Source organism: Equus asinus, chromosome 5 (assembly GCF_041296235.1).
Source record: "Equus asinus isolate D_3611 breed Donkey chromosome 5, EquAss-T2T_v2, whole genome shotgun sequence".
Lineage (NCBI taxonomy): Eukaryota > Metazoa > Chordata > Mammalia > Perissodactyla > Equidae > Equus > Equus asinus.
The window spans coordinates 86,426,802-86,449,088 of record NC_091794.1 but is presented as its reverse complement, the minus strand read 5'-3'; the positions used below and the strand labels follow the sequence as shown (position 1 = coordinate 86,449,088).

General features: G+C 49.8%; 2 protein-coding genes across 2 annotated transcripts; both read left to right on the top strand.

Moving 5' to 3' along the window:
- Positions 1-10,997: 10,997 nt before the first annotated feature.
- TEKT2 (tektin 2) lies at positions 10,998-14,895 on the top strand. The gene is made up of 10 exons (XM_014840120.3): positions 10,998-11,126; positions 11,931-12,150; positions 12,234-12,359; positions 12,561-12,766; positions 13,294-13,437; positions 13,521-13,635; positions 13,782-13,889; positions 14,030-14,173; positions 14,344-14,423; positions 14,590-14,895. The coding sequence occupies exons 2-10, from the start codon at positions 11,995-11,997 to the stop codon at positions 14,801-14,803; spliced, it is 1,293 nt and encodes a 430-aa protein (XP_014695606.1). The 5' UTR covers positions 10,998-11,126; positions 11,931-11,994; the 3' UTR covers positions 14,804-14,895.
- Positions 14,896-15,650: 755 nt separating this feature from the next.
- On the top strand, positions 15,651-21,062 carry ADPRS (ADP-ribosylserine hydrolase). The gene is made up of 6 exons (XM_014840123.3): positions 15,651-15,930; positions 18,333-18,429; positions 18,701-18,908; positions 19,011-19,195; positions 19,541-19,641; positions 20,227-21,062. Exons 1-6 carry the CDS (start codon positions 15,717-15,719, stop codon positions 20,517-20,519), a joined length of 1,098 nt encoding a protein of 365 aa, XP_014695609.3. The 5' UTR covers positions 15,651-15,716; the 3' UTR covers positions 20,520-21,062.
- The last annotated feature ends 1,225 nt before the right edge of the window (positions 21,063-22,287 follow it).

Here is a 22,287-nt window from a genome sequence, read left to right as displayed (position 1 = left end):
TCCAACCAGGTTAATGGATACAGTTTGGTCCCAGGGAGTTTAACAAGAGGAAGCTTTTGTTCTGGTAGCAACAGACTTGGATCTCCAATGGTAATTAACTGTGAAGATCTCCCTGTTTCACAGAAAGAGAAGGATCTCATAGTATTGATGATGACCCTGCACATGTGCACAAAACCAGAAACAGCAAGCACTGACCGAAATCTGCTAATAGTTTGACCCTACAAGATTCTTAAAAAGTTTTCTAGGAGCTTTCTCATCTCTTAGCCCAGGGTACAACCCCTTTCTCCTCTTTAAAAAAGAAAAGGAAGAAAAGAGGAAGGATTTAGAGGCAGTTTACATAGACTTCTACTATGAGTAAATAATAGTCTTTAAAATAGTTGGGGAAGGAAGATCACATGCCACAAGTTATATCTTGATTGAGAGACTATTTGAGCCCTTTTTTCATGTTTAGATTCTAAAGTTTTTCCTTTGACATACCATGCTTTGATTTACTTGAGGGCTGTCACTCTGTTTTGTGATATAATCAGTGTCTCATGCATTTATGAATCATGCAGTTCTCTCCCCACCCCCATACACACACACACACTCACACACACACACACTGTTAAGGGGGAGGGATAAAACAAGAAAAATAGAATGAGAATCATTAGAATGCAACTTTAGTTAATACAGATGGAAAGAAATCCTAACCCGATTAAATGAGAATTGAGATTGAACATGTTAATGCTGCAGGTATTATCTCTAGCTATAGAGTGATAATGTGAACAGACTGAATATCTGAAATATGATGTTATAGCAAAGTGATGAGAAAATTACTCTTGAAAGTAATATTCCAACCTCTGCAAGAGAGACCCCTATCTTCTTAAAATTAATATAGCTTCTGGTTTTAATGAATCAGACTCTGATTTAAACTTTAAAAGGTTTGTGACTTTTATTCTGACATGTCTTCTTAAATATAAAAGTTGTATTGAATGAACACTTAGACTATTCTTTCCTCTTAATTTACATATTGATTTTCTCCGACTTCAGTTATGTAGATCTCTCACATATGTCTCGATATATGCAAAATTCTATATAAAATTTTTTTTAACCCATTTCCTAGTCAAACTTGAGCTGTAGAGGAGAAGGCATGGGTGTTTTCAAGTGCAGGAACTTTTAGAGGATCACAACTGGAAAACAGCCACTGAGAACTGTTGCCTTTGGGAGTAGAAAGAGCTCTAACCAGGAGCCAGAACCTTGGAATTCAATCAGAGCTCTACCACTAATTTGCTCTGCGTCCTTAGGCAATTTCCTTAATCTCTCTGTGCCTACCTTGTCAAATGGTAGTGATAATACCTGCCCTCACCTACCTCACACAATTGTTGTAAGAATAGGATAATGTTTGTGACAGTGCTTGAGTTCTCCACAAGAAAAGCTATTCAGAAGTTCAAGATAATGGAGTCTTGTTGTATGAAGGGTTCAGTTCCAGTTTGCCTCTATGAAAATATCTTTAATTATCGAAGAGCATTTTATCAAACAGGTATAAGAGAAACTCAGGCCTTTTCACGGTATGGTGTTCACTTACAAATGGATCCTGTTCTGTTTCTCCCCTGTCAGATAGCCAGCACACAGGCTGAATTTTTCTTTATAATAATCCTTGGCAAAACTGTAACTTCAAAAACCAAACTCCTTTTAGCGGTGCTATGGCAGCTGCGATTGTATTTTGAGTTAGATTAATGTGAAACCATCAGATAATCAGACATTAACTTGCCTTTCGCCTTCAGGTGTTTTTGCTACATGTGGCATCAGAAGCTGTTGTACAACCAGATAGTTAAGCCCTTTGTTTCTTGGCATATTTTTGTTACCTTTTTTTGGAGTTAGGTTAGGGGGTTAGGTTTTTAAGAAGGAAAGTGTGCTTATTTCACTCATCACTTTGCAGAGTTGAACCTTGCTTTCCAATCACCACGTACCTGTAAACGTTAAAATATGGTAAAAGTTTTTCATTTTAATTCAATTCTGAGCATCTGCAGGTGATATCAGGAAGCCTCGTGGTGTCTGACCCAGTTTCCTTCATGGTTGGTGGGCAGAACCTGACATTTCAACAGGCTTACCCATTTCTATGGGGGGAAGGGGCTCCTCTTTCTAGGAAATAACAAAGGGCACATCGCCACAGGTTGTGTAGGCAATGCCTTGTCACAACAGACAAGTTTGTTTTTTTGTTTTTGTTTTAAGAAAAAAGGATGCGTTTTAGGTATACAGGGTATGGATGCATTCAGTGTTTATTTTTTCTCTCTGTAGATGCTGACCTCCCTTTTTTGCAGGCAGTTGGGCTCTTCCAACTCATCACTAACATAGTGGTATCTGTCTTAGTTTTATAGGCTAATGAGAATTGCAAGTACTGAAAGTGAAAAGTTGGAGAGATTCATGCTTGGAAAAATGAACAAAAAATCCACCTTGCTGAGTGAGATAACTAAGAACATTGATATATCAGGAATACTTTTAAACAATTTTTGCTGTAATGTGTAGCTTTAATGTCTCTTTTGAGTTATGGACCCATAAAAGTATTACTGTATCTTGTGAATAAAGATCATTCTTGTGGACTAGTATATGGATGCATTCATAGGCTGTGGGAAGCAGTGGTGTGTGTGGGGGTTGTGTGTATAAAGATTCTATGTTTATAACACTGTGTGTATTACATAAGTTTATACAGAAAAAATGTTTCTTTAGTGTTTTAGGGACTAAAATTGTAATATAACCATTCCAGCGTAATCTGACCACTCACTCTAGAGAACATTTATATTACACACCAATGCACACCCCTGAAGCGTTGCTAACTGCTCCCACTTTAGATAATTGCTGCTTTCTTTTTAACCCTAAGTAATGGAGGAGGAAACAGCACTCTTTAAAGGGGCTTTTCTGAACAGTAAAATGTAAATACAGGACATGTGGGAAGGGTGGGGCCACCTGCACATGTCTTGCAGATGGACAAATAGCCTTTTCAATTTTCCTTTTCAACCATCTTGACCGTGTGTGCCTATTTGTATTGCAGATGTGAACTATTTTTGGGGCTTGATATCAGTATGTTTTGAAACTGAATTGTTACAAATAAAATCAGAGTAACCTCTTTCTCCATCCTCCCTTTCCACACCAACTATTCTTGCCAAATATTTCTACTGACACCAAGTTTGAGCATGGTAAAGTGATGGACTCAGACCTCCTTCCTCATCTTCCCTACCTGTCTTAAACCTGGCCTGGCCTTATATTTTTTGTTGGCTTTTCATAAGTAAGAACAATTTACTGTAGTAATTTAAGGACTGCAGAATTTCAAAATGTGTATCTATAAGCCTTCCTTTGTTAATATTTGGTTACACAGTAACATCAGTTAAAACAGTGGAATGAGTCTGAGTTTGTAATATGCTATAGGACCAGATAAGATCTTGAAGGATACTAAACTTGACTGCCACATTTTATTAAGAGGAAATTGGAACTTTACGTGGTGGGGGTGGGAGCAAGTCTGTGATGATATATATGTAGTCACTGTATAATTCGAAACACCAAATGCTGAATCCTATCACTGTGTACTTAGGGGCCAGGCTTTGGATTTGATTGTCATTTTAATTCCTTGAAGACTATGTAATTATGATGAGCAGAGGCAAATAAAGTTTTTAAACAAAAGTGCTTTTTTTCGGTATTTAAAGTTTAGTAGTAAATTTTCTACTTTCAGTTAAATTATCTTCAAAAAAATTACTACAAAAAACTTAGGGTTGAGATCAAGAAGCTTGAAGAAGCCGCTTTTTAAGCAGTTCAGTCACTTACAATGTTTTATGTTAAAGAAGTTGTCATAATTCTTTCTGAGCCAAACTGTCACTAGAATGTCCTGTGACAGAGCCACTCTTCTTTTTTCTGCCATTCTGCATATTGGAAGCGTTCTGTGTTGTATTTGTTTTCAATCCTTGATTTAAAAAAATAATTAATGGTTTTAGCGTTGCTTAGCTTCAGTTTGAAGTGTAACTTTCACTAATAACTGCAATAAAAAGGAAAGCTTTGCTCCAAACTTTCTATTTTGTGCTCATCATTACAGCTCTTCAGGCTTAGGTAAAGGGAGCCAGTGTGATGCACTGGAAAGAATTTAGGCTTTAAGAGTTATGAAGCCCTGGGTTAAAATCTGGATTGCATAACACTCTGGACAAGTTCCTTGATGCTTGTAAATCTCAGGTTCCTCCACTGTGAGAAGATGATAATAGGACTGTTGGGAAATAATGAGATAATATATGGAAGGTACCTAATAATGCTGGGCATGTGGATGGAGCTCAGGTTTTAAAGAGGTTCTTCCCGGGGCCGGCCCCATGGCTGAATGGTTAAGTTTATGCGTTCTGCTTCAGTGGCCCAGGGTTTCACTGGTTCGGATCCTGGGCGTGGACCTATCATCACTCGTCAAGCCATGCTGAAGCTGTGTCCCACATAGCACAACCAGAAGGACCTACAATTAGAATATACAACTATGTACTGCAGGGCTTTGGGGAGAAGAAAAGAAAAATAGGTTCTCCCCCCCACCACCCACATCCATTTTCCCTTAAATAAAAGACATTGGGTGGAGTGGAAAGAGGAGGAGGAGGCAAGAAGCCAGGCTTACAAACTCTGCCAGGTGGTGAAAGAATTTTAGAACACGTAGGAAAAAAAGAAACCAAAATGAACTGGGGGAATCTTCACAGGCCCAGAAGTGGATACGCAGCCTAGGTATGATATGCAAGAAAACACTGGACTAAAATTCTGGAAACCAGCTCTCAACTGTCACAACTGTATAATTTCAGGTATGTCACTTCTCTTCATTTTTTATAATTGAATTTTTTGGACTAAAATCAGAGGTCTCAAGTTGGCAAGCCAATTTTGGCCTGCAAATAATTTTTGTTTGGTGTTTAAGTGACTAACATTTAAGAAATCAGAAGATCTCACATAAAAATCCAGATTTTGTCTTCTCTTGAAAAGTGAGGAGATTCGGCAACTTCATGGTATCCCGTCTTGCATTCCTTCCCGGGTGCCATCAGAGGAAACTCCATAGTGGTCGCCCCCTTTGAAGGGGGCAGCCTCTCCACAGCCCGTAGCACTCTTTGCCCAGCCTGCACAAGCATTTTTTCTTTGCCGTCGCTGGACTCGAACCCTAGTGTGAGGTGAGGCCTCCGACCAATACAGGAATCCCTCAGAGGACATGCTCCTTACCTGGGGCTAGCTCACTACTTTGAAGCAGTCCAGCCTAGATATTAAAAAAAAGTCCCTTCATAATTCCCATCCACCCTATTTATGTTCTCCAAAACATCATAGAATGAAGTCCAATCCCTTCTTGCTATTATCTATACCCCCGCCCCAGTCTTCCAGCCACTTGTCCCCAGACGCTGTACAACCCGTAACAGTATAATTTGTATTCTTGAAAGTTCTTGTTACACTAAAGAAGCACTAGTTAGCCTATTAGGGTTGGTTGGTTTTTAAAAAACTATACAGTATGTGTCAATTGATAAGTTTGACAAATTGACTCTAATGTCAGTCTTTGCCTAGTAACTACACTGAAACAGAAAAATTCAAAAAACATCAATAATTATACCCAAATTCATACAGTTAAATGGGGGAAATATGTGTAACAGTGACACTAAGGCCATGCCCTGAAAAATCACAGAGGCTGTAGGGCAGATAATTGTAGTACCAGAAAAGCACCGTGTCTTCTAAGCAGACCGTCGTCAGCCTATCGCTCTGATTAATAAGACGCGTTAGACTGGACAGAACAAATCACCGGTTACATTAGAGCTCAACTGCTTGAAACTGCCTTCAGAGAAAAGAGTGCTCACAACACTACACTTAAGCATACAGAAATGTGGCAGTCTAAGAAACTCGTAGGTGTTGTGCTTTGTATTTTTTTGGAGGAGGGCCATACATCTTGAAGTCTAAGTTTTCATGGTCTCCATGTTCAGTTGCCTGGAGACCTGCATCCTTTGCAGATGCTTTTAGGAAATTAATTAGGTTAATCTGTCAATGCCAGAAAAGGGTGTGATCATTTTTACAATATTTGATGTTTTCACCATAAAGGAGACTGAAATCTTTGTGTCTGTAGAAAGAAGATGATCCTTTTTCTGTCTCCTGTCATTTTCGTTACCTCTGCCATTTCCACAGTCTATAAAGACCTTTGCAATGCCTTTATAAAGCAGCATTTTTCTCTATTAAAATATTTTCCTTTATGAATAATACTTGGGTTCAAAACTTATTTATAATTATAAACAAGACAGACACATTAGTGGCTTAAGATTACAAAGCCTAATATGATGTCTGATTCTCAGCTGAAACAAGACATTAACAGACTTTTGTGCTAAGTGATTTTAGAAATAGCCCAATTCAAAAATACTTGACACTGCTAAGTGTACAATATTAGTCTTTCTTTACTATAACATTCTTGCTAAATAGAATTTACACATTCTGTTGCAAAAACCAAAACCAGAACATAGAAATAGATTTGATGCTGCACCAGACAGGATTTCAGTCACTACTATCATTCAGATGGTTTTCACTTGTATTTTATACAAATGTAATATTAAGGTTGTTTAACCACCTATATATTTTGCTTTGTGGGTTTAATTTTTATAACTTATTTTTGTACTTCTATACAGATTTTCCATTATGAAAGTTTGCCATCTGTGGAATCCCTTTGAATAGAAGGGTTTTTTTAATTGAGGTGCCATCTAAACCTTTAATTAAAAAGTATTACTATTGTCTACGTTAAGGCCCTTTAGATATTAATTTGACAGTCTGCCCAAAAGTATAACACTTTGCTTTGAATGCAGCAAAGCTATTTTCCATTCATTTTAGCTGAGAAACTTTTCTTCCTTACACAAGATGAGTGGGCTTTGAAGATAAGAAGGGCAAATCAAGTGGGGAAAACATTTCTTTCAGCCTCCAGGACACATCATCTGCCACTGTGCACTTAAAGCAGCCGTCACTTCTCCCTGAGTCATGTGCTGTGTGAACGACTCAGCCTCGCCTGAGGCTCGACCCCGAGCATCTCCACCTGAAATTATTTGGCCTGAGACAAGTGCAAGACCACCAGAAAAGTAAGCTGGATCAAAGGCCAGAGTCGAGCAGTTTCCTCTCGAGTAACATACAAACAAAAAGTGTCTAAAGTGAGGGAGGTCAGCTATCCCACCCACTCTGTGTTTAAAAAAAAATTGTAATTTACTCTGGGGCAGTTATACCCAACTCCCGTGGCAAACAACTCATATGAAACCTCAAAGTCTCCCACTGTTGCTTTGGGGAGGGTCAGGTGGCTGTAAATAGCCAACCCAGTCCCAATTGAGAGCAGAAATCTTCTGATGTCACACTAAATTGTTGTTGCTCAAAAAACATTTTCACAATCACAGTTCTCACATTTGTAAATAGCAACTTCCAGAGGGAAGGCCAGGGTTTGATTTAATAGTAAACCGCAATTTCAATCTTTGCCAAGCACGGTAATAAACTGTTTAGGACTTAACTGTCACTATCTACGTAGGACAGAAAGAAGATAAAGGGGGAAAAAAGTCTTCCAATCTGTGTCTTGTTTTTCCACTTAAGAGGGAAGAAAGGCTGAAATTGAATAACTTTTAAGATGTTCAGTTTCACATTTCTGCATATTGGAAATAACTTGATATTTTGGCCTGCTCCTAAACAGAAAAGAGTGAATGAAATTATTCATCTTCTGAGTTGTCTTTATATCTATTGTTCTCTTAGATTTAAATAGGAAATGACCTCAAGTCAACACCAAAGTAGGAACTACTATTTTGTTAGAGATTGGCCGCTTGAAAGAAAAATAAGATAATTTATCTGAAATCTTTCCAGATAAAAAGTGGTTACCAGTCATGGAGAAATTATAATCCAGTATTCAGGGAGTTTGTAGTATGTCCAACAGTCAAGAAGCAGGGTAGCATATTGCAGTAGGAAAGACATGGGAGATGCAGTGCCAAGTAGGACTACATTTGCCTCTAGGCATTGGAAGTACGCTCTAGAGAAAGATACTTAGGCTTCAGAGGACAACACACAAAGCAGGCTGAACAAATATACACCTCTAGGAAAGGCAAGACACTTAGTTTCAGTAGCTAGATGCAGGGTTACCTTACTAAGACGCTATTTTCCATAGGAGAATAAGATCAGCTGACCAAGGATTAACTAAAGTACTTTTAAACATTGTTCTAATTCGAGAAAACTTCTACTCTCTGAGGATTTTAATCATTGGGGTTCACTAAGTTAGGTAGTTTGTGACATTTACGGGAAGGGAAAAAATGAGACGAACAGGGAAGATACACACCATAAGACTTCACAGATTCTGAGAGAAAATGGCTTGTTACTGCCGAGGCACCTCATGTCTCCTTTGGCTAAGTCTCAGTCACTTAAAAAAGTTGAGTTCAGAGGGCCGGCCCGGTGGCACAGCATTAAGTTTGCACGTTCCGCTTCAGCGACCCAGGGTTCGCTGGTTCGGATCCCGGCTGCGGACATGGCACTGCTTGGCACACCATGCTGTGGTAGGTGTCCCACGTATAAAGTAGAGGAAGATGGGCATGGATATTAGCTCAGGGCCAGTCTTCCTCAGCAAAAAGAGGAGGATTGGTGGTAGTTAGCTCAGGGCTAATCAAAAAAAAAAAAAAAATGAGTTCACATTCTTCTGTTTCACATTTTTAACAATTTCTTGCTTCATTGTCTGTATCTCTAGGATTCTTTTGAATCCATGAGAATGCCGAATGGATCCTCATGTTCTTTAACTCTGAAGAAAGAACTCAGCCAACTAAAGAATACTATAACTAGACACATGCCAGTCATGCCCATTATCTTCCTCTCTATAATGTTCACACAAGATATGGCAGCTTTATCTAAGAGCACGATTCCCAGGAGAATGTGTGTATTAAACAGAAATGATGGACATTTCTGCTACAAACCAAGAGTAACTCACTCCATGGATATAACGTATGCATCCTGTGTGAGGATTCCTTTGAGCATATGGGGCTCTGTTTTTACAAGTCCACATTTGAGCAGATGTCATCATGATCACAAAACACAGAGCTAAAACTGCCCACAAATTTATGTTAAAAATAAATTTCCTATTCTATTTCAGTAAATACACAACTTTACCAAGGAAAGCCAAAAATATCCCCAATTTGAAGGGCCCATGATAATCTGTAGGCTGTCCGATTCTGTTGACCTTCCTTATCTCAGTTTCCTCAGCTACCCATTTGGCCATTTGCTCAGCTACGAAACCTCCTTCTTCCAAATGATAAACGTGATCTGACGTAAATTCCCTCTTAGCAGAAAAGTGGAGGAAATTTGGAGGAAAACTGACATCAACTGGAGTGCTTGAAAGGCCTCAGGGCTTTCATCATAATCCAGCATAGCAAAAACGCCTTAATAGTGAACGCACTGGGGGGTCGCCAGGAATTTGCCAAGATCTGAAATTCTTCAGCAGCACGTTTGCATGTTACACATGATCTAAACTTCTGGAGAGTAGTAAACATCACAATAATAGGGTAGTTTCTTGGTGTTTCTAGTACAAAATGATAGAATACGGCATCACATTATTACTCTGATTTTCTTGGTCCAATCCATCAGCTGTCTGACCTTTTCTGCTAATATCTTCTTCCCTTGGCCAGGATGTGCGGGAACCTCAGGAGTCATGAACACCACAGCCACCACCACAACCAGAGATATTCGCCAAAGCCCCACCGTTTGGTCATACTTGTTTACTTCTTTCTGTTTCAAAATGTTTCAAAACATTTTATAGCCAAAATGTGATCATTTCTTCCAGCAATCAATTTGTCCAAGACCTGTTTTTTTGTCTTCTTTAATCCTAGTAAGAGCTGTCACAAATTTCCATGCATGTCTGGCTTACGAGCCATATCTTCGAGTTTATAAAATACTCTGTGGAAAAAAATATATTCTGTGATCGAGGAAGTCTGGGAAACGTTCTAGCCTCAGTCTTTCTGCAAGGCTCCAGACTTGCATTTCTAACTGCCTACTGATCAGCACCTGGATCCATCACAAGCACCTCAAACTTCTCAAAACCCAACCCCTTACCTACCCTCTGTGAAGGATGACACCATCCCACCAATCACTGGGGTTTCAAAACTGAGGCCTCTTTGGACTCCTCTCTTTCCCTCAACCATCAAACCTGAGCTTGGCCTCTCCGGTAGACTGCCTGAGTTTGGATCCAGGCTCTACCAGTTAGTTATGCGACCCTGGGTTCATTCCTCACTTCTCTGTGCCTCAGTTTCCTCGCCTGTAAGATGAACGCGGTAACAGCACCCACCTCCTAGGATCCTTCTGCACAGCCTGCAGAAGAGGACCGGGCGGGAGCGTTGGGGACAGCATCCCTGCCCTCCTCTCGATTTCCAGCGCCACCACTAGAGGCAGTGTGGAGTCGTAAGAGAGAGAATGTGTATCTGGGGATCAGACGCCTGAATTTCCATTCCTGCCTTTTAGCAAAGGCGGTCTCTTTAGTTACCTGCGAACAGGGGGATAATGCCTATCTCACCTATTAATTATGAACATTCAGTGTCAACACTTCCCAAGGCCTGGAACAGTACTGGCACGGTTGAATTATTTTTCCTTCTCTTTTTTAAAGAAATGGTTGGATTTTTGGCATCGCTTCTAACCCGCAGTTACCTCTCCCACGGATGTGCCTTCTGCAAATAAATACGATTATCATTCCTTCTGTGCAGTCAAACCGAGGGTTGAAACCGTTGGGCAAGACGGGATCCAAAGAACGTGTGTAAATAAGGTTAAATATATACACGCTTCTGGAACGATACTTGCTGGGGAGTGAGCCTGAGCGGGAGAGTACTTTTTCTATGTACTGTACGTGTTTTTTATCCTGTCGATGCATAACTTTGATCCAAAGAAAAACGTTTAACGTGTGAACGAAGTGAGCGCGGTATCCTGGTGCCCTGCTCCTCGCGCCCCTCCGCAGCCCCGGCCCCGCAGCCGCCTCTTTCCTGCCGCGAAGGCCTCGTGCCCGCCGCCGCCGGTCGGCCCGCGGTTGCCAAGCTAAACAAGAGGGCGGTGGCGACGGCGCTGCCGGCGGGAGCCTAGCAACCGGGGCGCTCGCAGAGCAGCCGGCGAGGGAGGCGGAGGCGCGAGCCGGGAAGGAGGTGAGAGGCCGAGGGAGCGGGGCCGCCGGGGGGCTCACACCCAGGGCCGCCTCCCCCTTCCCTCTCCTTCCTCTGCGCCAGCGCCGGGGTATTATTTTAAACCGAAGATGACTACCCCGGGGAGGGGAGGGGAGGAGTTCGGCTGGGAACTAGACGGGCCCCAGCTCCTCCCAGTGGGCCCCTCACACGCCCGCTCCTCCTCCTCCGACAGAGGGCCGAGAGAGGGAGCGTGACGGCCAGACAGGGAAAGGGCCAGCGTCCCCACCCCAGCCCCACCCCCGGTCCCCAGTGCCAACCCGCCTGCCCTGCAAAACTAGCCCGTCCTTTCTGGATGGAGAACAGGGCTCCTTCTCTCAGGCTCCTCTCGGGTCCTGGCCCAAAGCTGCCGCAGAGAAAGAAGAGAAAGCCCCACAGGACTTGGTTGCTGGAAGTGGGGGTGGAAACTGGATTAAAGCGATTTTTCCTGCTAACTCCCCCTCCGCCAGCCCCACTAAGCACTGCACACACACACACACACACACACACACACACACACACACACCCCTAAGGGACTCCATTATCCCGTTGTGTCACCTGCTCCAGGAGCTGCAGCGTCCAAGAGTTAGTGTCTGTGGACGCACGGGTGGGAGGAAACTCAGTTAATGCCTCACACGGAGTTGAGTGAAGCCAGGGCTGTTCCCTAGCAGGCTTCTTGCAGGACGAGGCTTGAAGCAAAATGGACAGAAGGAGGTCCTTCAGAGGGGGCTTTTGATCTAGGAGAGGACATCCTGAACGTTCTCCTGTAGCCTTGTTTTCCCTCTCCAGGAGACGTGGGTGTCTTGGAACAGGACCTGGGGGTTCGGACCCTTCCTCCCCTGCCCCCTGCACCATGGCCACGCTGAGCGTCAAGCCCAGTCAACGCTACCGGTTGCCAGACTGGCACACCAACAGCTACCTGTTGTCCACTAATGCTGAGCGGCAGCGAGATGCTTCACACCAGATCCGCCAGGAGGCCCGGGTCCTCCGCAATGAGACCACCAACCAGGTTGGGAGCAGGAGCCCAGTTGGGTGGGCTCAGGGATAACCCCCAACCCAAACACCCTCTTTATCTGGCTCTGTCTCTTCCAGACCATTTGGGATGAACATGACAATAGGACTCGACTGGCAGAGAGGATTGATACTGTCAACCGATGGAAAGAGATGCTGGACAAATGTCTGATGGATTTAGACGCTGAGATCGATGCCCTGACACAGGCAGGCAGCCAGGGCAGGGTGCCAGGAGACCCTGCTGCAAGGATCCCCCCGCCCTCCCCACTTCAGGCTTGGGGAACCCTTGATGGGGGTATTTGGTGGCATGTCCATCTGAGTCACTCACGGGCCCCTCTGCTAAAGTGGGGATGAGAGCTGCTTCCCAGTGGACGGCCCCTCCAGCCTCCTGTGCCCTCTCTTCTCTAGATGAGAGAGTCAGCAGAGCAAAGCCTGCAGGCCAAGAACCTGCCTCTGGATGTGGCGATTGAGTGCCTGACCCTGCGGGACAGTCGTCGTGACATTGATGTGGTGAAGGACCCCGTAGAAGAAGAGCTGCACAAAGAGGTGGAGGTCATTGATGCCACCAAGAAGGCCTTGCAACAGAAGATTAGCCAGGCCTTTGAGAAGCTCTGGTAAGGGGGAGATGTGTCATTCGCATGTTCACCTGCACCTGAGGACTCTCTTAAACGTGGAACACTTGTGTGGTGGGTAATAGTAACTGGCTCCCAGGCTGCCTTCTGCCCCTGCTGTGCCCATTGGCAGAAACCACCAACTGATTGTAGCGCTCTTTCCACCACCTGGACGGGGTCTCAGAATACTTCTCATGACCCTACTCTAGGGAGCCATTGTTAATTGACTGGAAGCATGAGAAATGACACCCGTTTGCCACCACCCTGGACTGTGCCTTATTTGTGAGCGTGTATGTGAGCTGTGTGAGTGTAGCTACATACGTGTGCCACCGTGGGTGTGCACAAGCACTTGGGTGTCATAATTTTGTCCATGGGGAGTTCATCCAGGTGTGCTGGTCTTTGTCTCAGCTGTAGCAGCAGCTCCACTGTCACCCCAGCCTCCTCATCCCTCAGCGTCCTTCCAGTACAATGGGGGCTGAGTCCTGAGGCCTTGGAGGGGTGGTTCCTGATCGAGATTGTTCCTTCCCCAGCCTCCTGCAGGAAGTCCGACAGCAGCTCAACTCTGACCATAGGGGCAAAATGGAGACATTGGACATTGACAGAGGCTGCCTCTCTCTCAACCTCAAGTCCCCAAACATCTCTCTGAAGGTTGATCCCACACGTGTCCCCAATGGGTAAGAAGAGTGTTTCAATCAGTCGCTCCTCCTCCTCTCCTAGGCTATACTCTTATGACCCCAGTATTTCCTGTCACCTGCAGCTCCTCCACACTCAAGCAGTGGGATGACTTCAGTCAGTTTAACAAGAACCGAGCAGAGGCCGAGATGAAAGGGGCCATAGAGCTGAGGGAGGCCATCGTGCTAACTATCGCCGAGGTGACTGACCGCTCCACTCGTTCCGCTCTTCCTTATCTTTTGTTCCCTGTTGGCCATGTGGCATCCCATCCCCTCACTGGAGCGATATCCTCAGATGGCCATGAGCTTCCACCCTCCCCTTGCCCTGCCTCCTTCCTGTCCTTCAGACAAACAATCAACTCGAAGCCCAGAGGGTTGCAACAGAATTTGCCTTCAGGAAGCGGCTGCGGGAGATGGAGAAAGTGTACAGTGAGCTCAAGTGGCAAGAGAAGAATGTGAGTCTTCTCTGTTCAGACCCCTGGGGCCTGGACTTCCTGCTGTGGGATGAGGAGCCTGAGGCCCTGCCAGGAAAGCCTGAACTGAGCGCACCCTGGTGGGTTCAGCTGGTGAAGACCGGTCACTCTGTCTCCTGCAGACCTTGGAAGAGATCGCCGAGCTGCAGGAGGACATCCGGCACCTGGAGGAGGATCTGCGCAGAAAGTTACTGAACCTGAAGCTATGCCATACCCGGCTAGAGTCCAGAACCTACCGTCCCAACGTGGAACTCTGCCGGGACCAGGTTCGAGGGTACCCAGTGGGGCACGGGTCCCTGCTAAGGTGTCCTTGGGGTCACTCCCCAGTACATATTCCTGGCAGAGCAGGGGTGCTGGCGTAGGGCAGCACCCAGGCCCGTGGGCTAAAGGATAGTATGGTTGACCTGGGTCTCCCAACCCGCCCCTCTGCCTGCAGGCACAGTACGGCCTCACTGACGAGGTTCACCAGTTAGAGGCAACCATCGCTGCCCTGAAGCAGAAGCTGGCACAAGCACAGTAGGTTTGGGGAGTGGGCAGGAGGGGCAGAGAGACACCTCCCACCCACAGGGCCTCTTGCCCCCTGCTGGCTTCCTTGCTCTCTTCCTGACTGAAGGCCTCGCAGTTCAGCCCTGACCTCCCAGCCCCGTGCAGGGGTGGTGAGTTGATAACGCCTCCTCCCCAGGGACGCTCTGGATGCCCTGTACAAGCACCTGGCCCGGCTGCAGGCTGACATCGCCTGCAAGGCCAACTCCATGCTGTTGGACACCAAGTGCATGGACACCCGTCGGAAGCTGACTGTGCCTGCTGAGAAGTTTGTGCCTGAGGTGGACACCTTCACCCGTACCACAAATCGCACCCTGAGTCCACTCAAAAGCTGCCAGCTGGAGCTGGCCTAGCCTGGGGGCAGCGGGAGAAGGGGAAGGTTAGGCGGAAAATGGAAGAGGGAGGTGGGCAGAGAGAATGAATCTAATAAAGGTTGGGGTTCTCAGTCCAGACCGTTCTCTGCTACCCCTGCACACAGCTGGCAGGGAGGGGTCGGGTTCTCGGCCCTCCTGTGTAGGGAGGAGCAAAGATGGGAAATGTCATTCCCCAAGCTTCGTGTTCCAAATCCACCTCCTTCTCTGCCTTCTCCTCAGGAAACCCCTCTCTGGGCTAGGCCAGCACCCCCAGGGCTCTAGCAGCGTTACCTCTGACCAGCTCTGCCCCAGCTGGACCCTTGCCTGCCCTCTTGATGCCTAAGCAAGGCCCAGAGGGGGCTAAGATCACAGTGGAGGGGCTTGAGGGTGGGGGCCCAAGCCTGGGCAGGAGCCAAGAGGGAGGGCTGCCCTGGGAGGGCTCAGGGTGCTGGAGCACAAGGTGAGGCTTCATAAAGTCAGGCCTTGGGGGCAGTGGCCTGAAGGGCAGGGCTGCCGTGGTCCGATGGTCTGGTGCAGCGTCCACCCCTCGAGGACACTTTCGTGGCCGTCCCCCTCGGTTGGGACGCCATTTACAGGTGTGGAGAATGGGAGCTGAAAGCAGAGGCCTCGCCCAACCGAACCAGAGCAGCGGGACCAGCGCGGGTCACATGCCGGCGGGAGCTGCGACTCCGGGCCGTGGAGGGGAGCTGTGTGCAAGGGGCAGCGCCGAGACTCCGGGCCGCCGGGGGGCGCTATGTGCGAGGACAGCCGCCGAAACCCCGGGCCGCGGGGGGGGCGCTGTGGGCGGGGCCGGCGCCGAGACTCCGGGCCGCGGGGGGGCGCTGTGGGCGGGGGGAAAGCGGCGCGTGGGGCGCGCGACGGACGCACCGGAAGTGGCGACGGGTCCGCGGGGATGGCGGCGGTGGCAGCGATGACGGCGGCGGGCTTTGGAGGGGCTGGGCCGGCCCGCTCCCTCTCCCGCTTCCGAGGCTGCCTGGCCGGCGCCCTGCTCGGGGACTGCGTGGGCGCCATCTACGAGGCGTACGACCCCGTCAGCCTGACGTCAGTCCTGCGTCACGTCCAGAGCCTGGAGCCGGACCCGGGCTCGCCGGGGAGCGCGCGGACAGGTGGGCGGGGCCGGGCGCACGTGGGACGCGGGGGCCGGGGGAGCTAGGGGCCCGCGACCACCAGAGGCGTGTGGTGGGAGTTGAGGCTGCCGAGGGCAGCAGGGGCCAGGTCTGGCTGACCCGCAGGCACCTCGGACCCAGAGACTCGAAATCCATCGCCACTGTTCTCGCCTCGAGCATTCCCCAACTCCGGGCCTGGCAACGGCATCCTGTCACCCGTGCCCGCCACGCCCAGATTGTGCCTAGCGCAATGTATACACCGCTGCCGATTTCACCTGTCCTACCCGGTTCTCTGAATCAGTGCCCCGCCAGTCCATTCTCCACACAGCGGGGAGTGCTCTTCTCAAAGCGTAGATCCGATCGCGGCCTCCCCGCGTGAAACTGCAGTGATTTTCCAGTGCGCTTAGGCTAGAGCCAAATTCCTTCACGTGTCCCACCTGGCGGGCCCTTGCGCGTCTCCAGTTTCATCTTATACCACTCGTGGCCCTGCTTCCTGCGCTTCAGTTCCTTTCACATCGTGCTGCTGGCCCAGGCCTTTGGCTGTGCTGTCCCCTGGCTGTAAAGCACTGTCCCCTCCGCGTCTCCCTCCCCTGTGCAGCCAGTTCATCCCCCAGATCAGCGCAGTGTCACTTCTGAGGCCAGGCAGAGGATGAGCCCTTTTGGAGATCATGTGGGATAGGAAGGAAAAGGGGCCATGCTCGGGACCCTGGAGGAGGACAGGGCGCTCGAGAAGGAAACGGTTTGGTAGGAGAGGCCCGGGGGTGGGGGGGGGGTCTGAACAAAAACCCAAGAAAAGCATTTCAAGATGAAGACGCTGGTCACTGGCGTCATGCTACAGAGAGGTTAAGTAAGGGGAAGTCTGGATTTAGAAAAGCATTTTCAGTAGAAAGTTGAAGCCTGGAAGTCAGGTTTCAGTGGGTTTAGGAGGAAATGAGGAAGTAGCTTTGGTGTGAAGGGAAGGAGAGAGAGGGGCTGTGGCTGAGGGGAAGGCAGGATGGAGGGATGGTTTTAATTTCTTTTTTTGGTTTGATGTTAAGATGAGGAGAAAACATTTTAGGCTGAGAGGTGTTTTAGAACCCTCTGGACGCAAGTGGCAGAAAAGTCCGGAACTGGGTCTGGCTTCAAGCAGAGCTGACTCCAGGGGCTCAAGCCGTCTCCTCAAGACTCAGTTCCCCTCCTGGCTCCATCTGCATTCTTCCGGGTGGGCTTCACTCACTCCGGCAGACCCTTCCTATGGGCTGGCCCCCAGCAGCTCCCAGCTCAGCGCTCCAGCAGAGGAACAGTTTCTCTGTGTAGTAGTCCCAAATCGAGTCTCACTGTCCTGGCTGAGGTCACCTGTCCATCCGTGAACAAGGGAGTGGGCCGTGCTATTTGGGTAGGCTGGAGGTGGCATTAACTTCACGTGGGCTGAGAATGGGAGAGAAGTGCTTCGCTGGGGGAAAGCAGGGCACAGGGAGCAAACGCAGAGAGGGTGGGTGCCGCCCCACCACAGAGGGAGAAGCTGAGGATGCAGGAGAGGAGACAAAGGAAGAACATGGTCTCCAGGGCCGTGGGCTGGGGCTGGACTGGAAGAGAGTGCGCCCTCCGAGGGGAGGCTGGAGAGTGCAGCTGTGGACGAGGTGTCTGTCCGCCTCTCCTCCCAGTGAAGTAGAGGTGGGGGCTTCCTCACAGGGACAGTGGGGAGAAGGTGGCGGTGGGGCTGGGGATACACGGAGAGGGGGCGGCATGGTGGGTGTGAGGAATGGGAAACCAGGCTCCCTAGGGAGTGTGCTTCCTCCTCTCGAACCGTCCCTTCCTTCAAATCGAACCAAGTCTCTGTCCCAGCAGCCGGCTTAGAGCCTCGTCGAGGGCCACCGCATAGCCAGTCGTGCCGTGTTGGAAGTGCTAGAGCAGCACTTCGGGCGCCCAGCCTGCGTCCTGAGGGCGTGTGGGGGAGCAGTGGGGTGGAAGCCGGCTGAGGAGGGAGGGCTTCGAGCGCCAAGGCCGTGAATTTGGGCCTCAGCCTGAAGGCAGTAGCCAGCCATTTTGAGCAGGAGAGTGAGATGAGGAAAGTAATAGTCTCCTCTTGGGAAGAATTTTCTGGCTGCACATATAGGCTGGGTTGGAGAATGGGGAATATGCAGGACATGTGAGAGGCCCAGAGCAGGTCGTTTTAAGTCTGGAGCTGCAGTGATGGCAGCCAGCAGTGGGGGAAGGTTTTCCTTCAGAAAGGAGCAGGATGTGGCAACTGACTCAGAATAAAGAATGGCTGAAAACCCCAAGGCCTAGAGCCCAGGAAACTGGATGGGAGCGAGAGGCTGACCTCAGGCATTCCAGAAATAGTAAATAAAAGGAATGAGCGGGAGGCCACAGCCGCCAGCCTCGAGCCCTGCAGCTCGCTCTCCCCCGCCCTGTCCCTGCAGAAACATTGTACTACACAGATGACACAGCCATGGCCAGAGCACTGGTGCAGTCCCTGCTGGCCAAGGAGGCCTTCGACGAGGTGGACATGGCTCACAGGTGAGGGGTTGTCCTGGGGTGAAGCAAACCAAGTGGGTAGCGTTACTGCACTTGACCAGAGCGATGGTGTCCTGCATGCCGGGACCCCCACCCTCAGCGGCACGTGTGTCTAAGGCTGCTGCAGCTTCCCAAGCTAGAAGTGACAGCACTGCTGCTACAGGCTCCTTAGGTCCCCAAGGCTTCCTCTTTTCCCAAACCAGCCAGACTTCTTCTCTCCCAACCCTGACAGCCATCTTTTAAACCCTAACCCCGTCTTCCTTCTCTCCCCTAGATTTGCTCAGGAGTACAAGAAAGAACCTGACCGGGGTTACGGTGCTGGAGTAATCACTGTCTTCAAGAAGCTCCTGAGCCCCAAGTGTCATGATGTCTACGAGCCCGCCCGGGCCCAGTTTAACGGGAAAGGCTCCTACGGCAACGGGGGTGCTATGCGCGTGGCCGGCATCTCCCTGGCCTATAGCAGTGTCCAGGATGTACAGAAGGTAGTCCAGGCGGGCTGGCTTCTGGACTCTCCCTCCCTCCCTCCCCCTCTGCTCTGGGTTCTGTGACAGTAGGTCTTTTTGCCTCCACTGCCTTCGCCCTAGTATGCCCGGCTCTCGGCCCAGCTGACACACGCCTCCTCCCTGGGGTACAATGGTGCCATCCTGCAGGCCCTGGCTGTGCACCTGGCTTTGCAGGGTGAGTCGTCCAGTGGGTACTTCCTCCAGCAACTCCTGGGCCACATGGAAGAGCTGGAGAGTGATGCCCAGTCCGCCTCGGATGCCAGGGAGTGAGTATGTGGGAGGGAGACAGGCTGGAAGCGTGTGTGAGTGTGTATGCCTGGTGGGGTGGGGGCCTCTGGCCTTGCCACAGGCTGAAACCTTCCTTCTTTAATTGCAGACTCGAGGGAGGGTGGGGAGAGCCCCGTGCCCTGGCTGTGCTTCACGGCTCTCGGCCGCGGAGAACAGCATGACCGGCTCACACCCAGCCCAGGCCCACTTCTTGTCAGGGCACCTGTGCCTGGGTGTCAGCCTGACCACATCCCCCCCTCACCCTCCCACACAGCCCTTCCCCCTGCCTGGCGTCTCCACCCTGCTGGCTCCGACCTCCCTGAAATCTCACCCCTGACCCATAGGTTGGGCATGGAGGAGCGTCCGTACTCCAGCCGACTGAAGAAGATTGGAGAGCTTCTCGAGCAGGACTCGGTGACCAGAGAGGAGGTGGTGTCTGAGCTAGGTGGGTGGTCCCCCCACCCCCGTCAGCCTTCAGGGGCAGCCTTGGGCTTAGGGGTGGGAGGGGAGCATGGAGTCCCACCTGCCATCACATTTGTGCCCGGGGCTGCTGTGCCGGCAGAGCCAGGTCTGTAGAGTCCTTGGGGTTGTGAGTACAGTGCCTTCTTGCTCTCGGGCCACAGCACCTTCAGCCTTATGTATAAATGTCCCCAGAAATGGCAGCTGGCCACTAGTCCTTACAGCTAACGTTGAGAACTGGTGTTTGTTTACACAGCGTTATTACTGCATTCTGGGCCTGTGCAGAATGCTTTACCTCTGTGGTCTCATTTCCCCCTCACAGCCGCCCTGTGAGTTACTAACTTGATTCACTCTCTACATGGGGAGGCGAATCCCAGGTATGGGCCCCTTAGCCGTGAGGGCACTTTCCCAGTCACACAGCCAGTAGGGAGGGGAGCAGGGTTTGAACCAGATGGTCTAACTCTAGAGCCTGTGACCTTTATCACAGCCCAGCCTGAAATTGAGAGTGTTCACTCGTGGCAGGAAGCCTGGAGATCTGGGGGGTCAAGTTCCATAATCTGGTTCCCCACAGGGAATGGCATTGCTGCCTTTGAATCCGTGCCCACCGCCATCTACTGCTTCCTGCGCTGCATGGAGCCCGACCCTGAGATCCCCGCCGCCTTCAACAGCCTCCAAAGGACTCTCATCTATTCCATCTCGCTTGGTGGGGACACAGACACCATTGCCACCATGGCCGGGGCCATTGCTGGTGCCTACTATGGGATGGAACAAGTGCCGGAGAGCTGGCAGCAAAGCTGTGAGGGCTATGAGGAGACAGACATCCTGGCCCAGACCCTGCACCGGGTCTTCCAGAAGAGTCTGTGAGGGCCACAGCTGCTGGGGCTCCGCCATGTCCAGCGGGACCTCCTGCAGGCAGATTGGAAAGCCTAAGGTTCCTCAAGTGTGGCTCCCTGCCTCAGACTTCCTGCAGTGTGGGCGGACTGCCCCACTGGGGCGGGGGTCTCTTTGGAGAGGTCATTGGAACGCCGTGTGAGGGACTCCTAGTGCTGCATTTCTGGCTGGTGGCAGAGCCTGGGACACTCCCAGCTCCTCAGTCAGACGTGAGTGACCAGGGTGGGTTTGATTTTGGAGGGGTACTCGTGGCATTTTTCTTTATCCAGGACTTGGGATTGGGGGAGGTGGAAATGATCTGCAGTAGCATCTTTTCTCCTTGTTGGGATTTATCCAGTTTGCCAGAAAGCCTGTCTTTGACTGGGCAAGGCCCCAAAGAGCAAGATTATATGGATCAAGAAGACAGACATTTGAATCTAGCTGATCTAGGTACACACCCGGCCCTTGGCTGCCATGGGCTTGTTAACAGCTTCCAGTGGAAGTCACACAGCAATAAACAGTTTCTGGTAAATCCCACCACTGGTTCCTATGTTTTTCCTCTGCCCAGAATGGATTCTTCCCCCCCGACCTTCTGTGCCTAGTGCCCCTCTGTCTGGGCTGCACGCTCCTAGGAGCCAGGAACGCAAGGCGATGAGCTGCTCGGTTGTCGGGCAGATTCCCCCAGTTCTTCCAGCCGGCTGCGTTGTTCAGCCAGGAAGGGCAGAGCAGGCATGGTTTGATGCTCTTTCCTGTTGGAGATCACACAGAGTGGCCCAGGCAGTGGGCAGGAACAAGCCAGACTTTCCTGCTCTCGGAGCCTGCCTTCTTCATAGGCTGTTCCCCAGATAGGACCAGGCCCTGCTGCGCCAGGAACGGGAACCCTGGAGGAGGATGCAGAGGGCACCTCCTATCATGGGACTGCTGATCTTTGGGTGAGGGTGCCACAGCATCTCTGGTGCCCTGGATGTACAGAAGGCTGTGCCTCATGCTGCATCACAGGCCCCAGTCACAGGCCTTGCCCCACTAGGAAGTTTTGTAAGCCATCCATTTCAAAGAAAGGGAAATTGAAAGCGAGGGGCCGCCTCCCCTCCAACTTCAGGGATGTTCTCTGAGCATCCTTCCAGCCTCTGCAGAGAGAAGCATGTCCAGCTGTGCTGCTGGCCTGAGGTGTCAGGACTGTTGAGCCGGTCTGCTTTCAGCCAAGACGGGGTTCTGCCACAGGACTTTTCAGGTCATGGACTGGTCTCAGGTCTGCCATCTTGATCCCCAGAGCCAGGGATGGAGCCCTAGCTGCTGAGCATGGCAGGCTGTGGGGCAGGTGCCTTCTGCCCAGGACAGCTCCCCCAGCCCTGCCTTCAGCCTTAGGCCTGGCACTAGCACTGCCTACAGGAGCAAAGATTCATGATTTCATTCATAATTTGTATCAGATGTTGAAACTTGGCCCTTGGGATCCTGAGCCAGCTGTCATGCTCCACTACCCCTGAGAGCTCGCAGGAATGTTCCAGGGAAGCTTGACCCATCTGCCCCAGCTCCAGCCACGGCCTCACTTTGGTTTCTTAAAATGCCTCTTGGCATCTACTTGGCACAGAGTCTCGGCAGCTTCGGAGCATCAAGCATTTCCGATGTGGTGGTGACAGAACCCATGGCGGGGGAGCTAGTGAGGAATGCACACGCCTCGAGAGGGCGGAGAGCAGAGCCCTGGCGAGCTCCTTGGACGCTTTGTGAAATCCAGAGGCTTGAGACATCTCTGCATCAATGCCAA

Excerpts from the sequence above, each read along its gene's own strand:
- TEKT2 (XM_014840120.3), top strand. The coding sequence starts at position 11,995 with ATGGCCACGCTGAGCGTCAAGCCCAGTCAACGCTACCGGTTGCCAGAC. Across the intron at positions 12,360-12,560 it reads AGATCGATGCCCTGACACAG|ATGAGAGAGTCAGCAGAGCA; the intron begins GCAGGCAGCCAG and ends TCTCTTCTCTAG. Across the intron at positions 12,767-13,293 it reads CAGGCCTTTGAGAAGCTCTG|CCTCCTGCAGGAAGTCCGAC; the intron begins GTAAGGGGGAGA and ends TTCCTTCCCCAG.
- ADPRS (XM_014840123.3), top strand. The coding sequence starts at position 15,717 with ATGGCGGCGGTGGCAGCGATGACGGCGGCGGGCTTTGGAGGGGCTGGG. Across the intron at positions 18,430-18,700 it reads GAGGTGGACATGGCTCACAG|ATTTGCTCAGGAGTACAAGA; the intron begins GTGAGGGGTTGT and ends TCTCTCCCCTAG. Across the intron at positions 19,196-19,540 it reads TCCGCCTCGGATGCCAGGGA|GTTGGGCATGGAGGAGCGTC; the intron begins GTGAGTATGTGG and ends CCTGACCCATAG.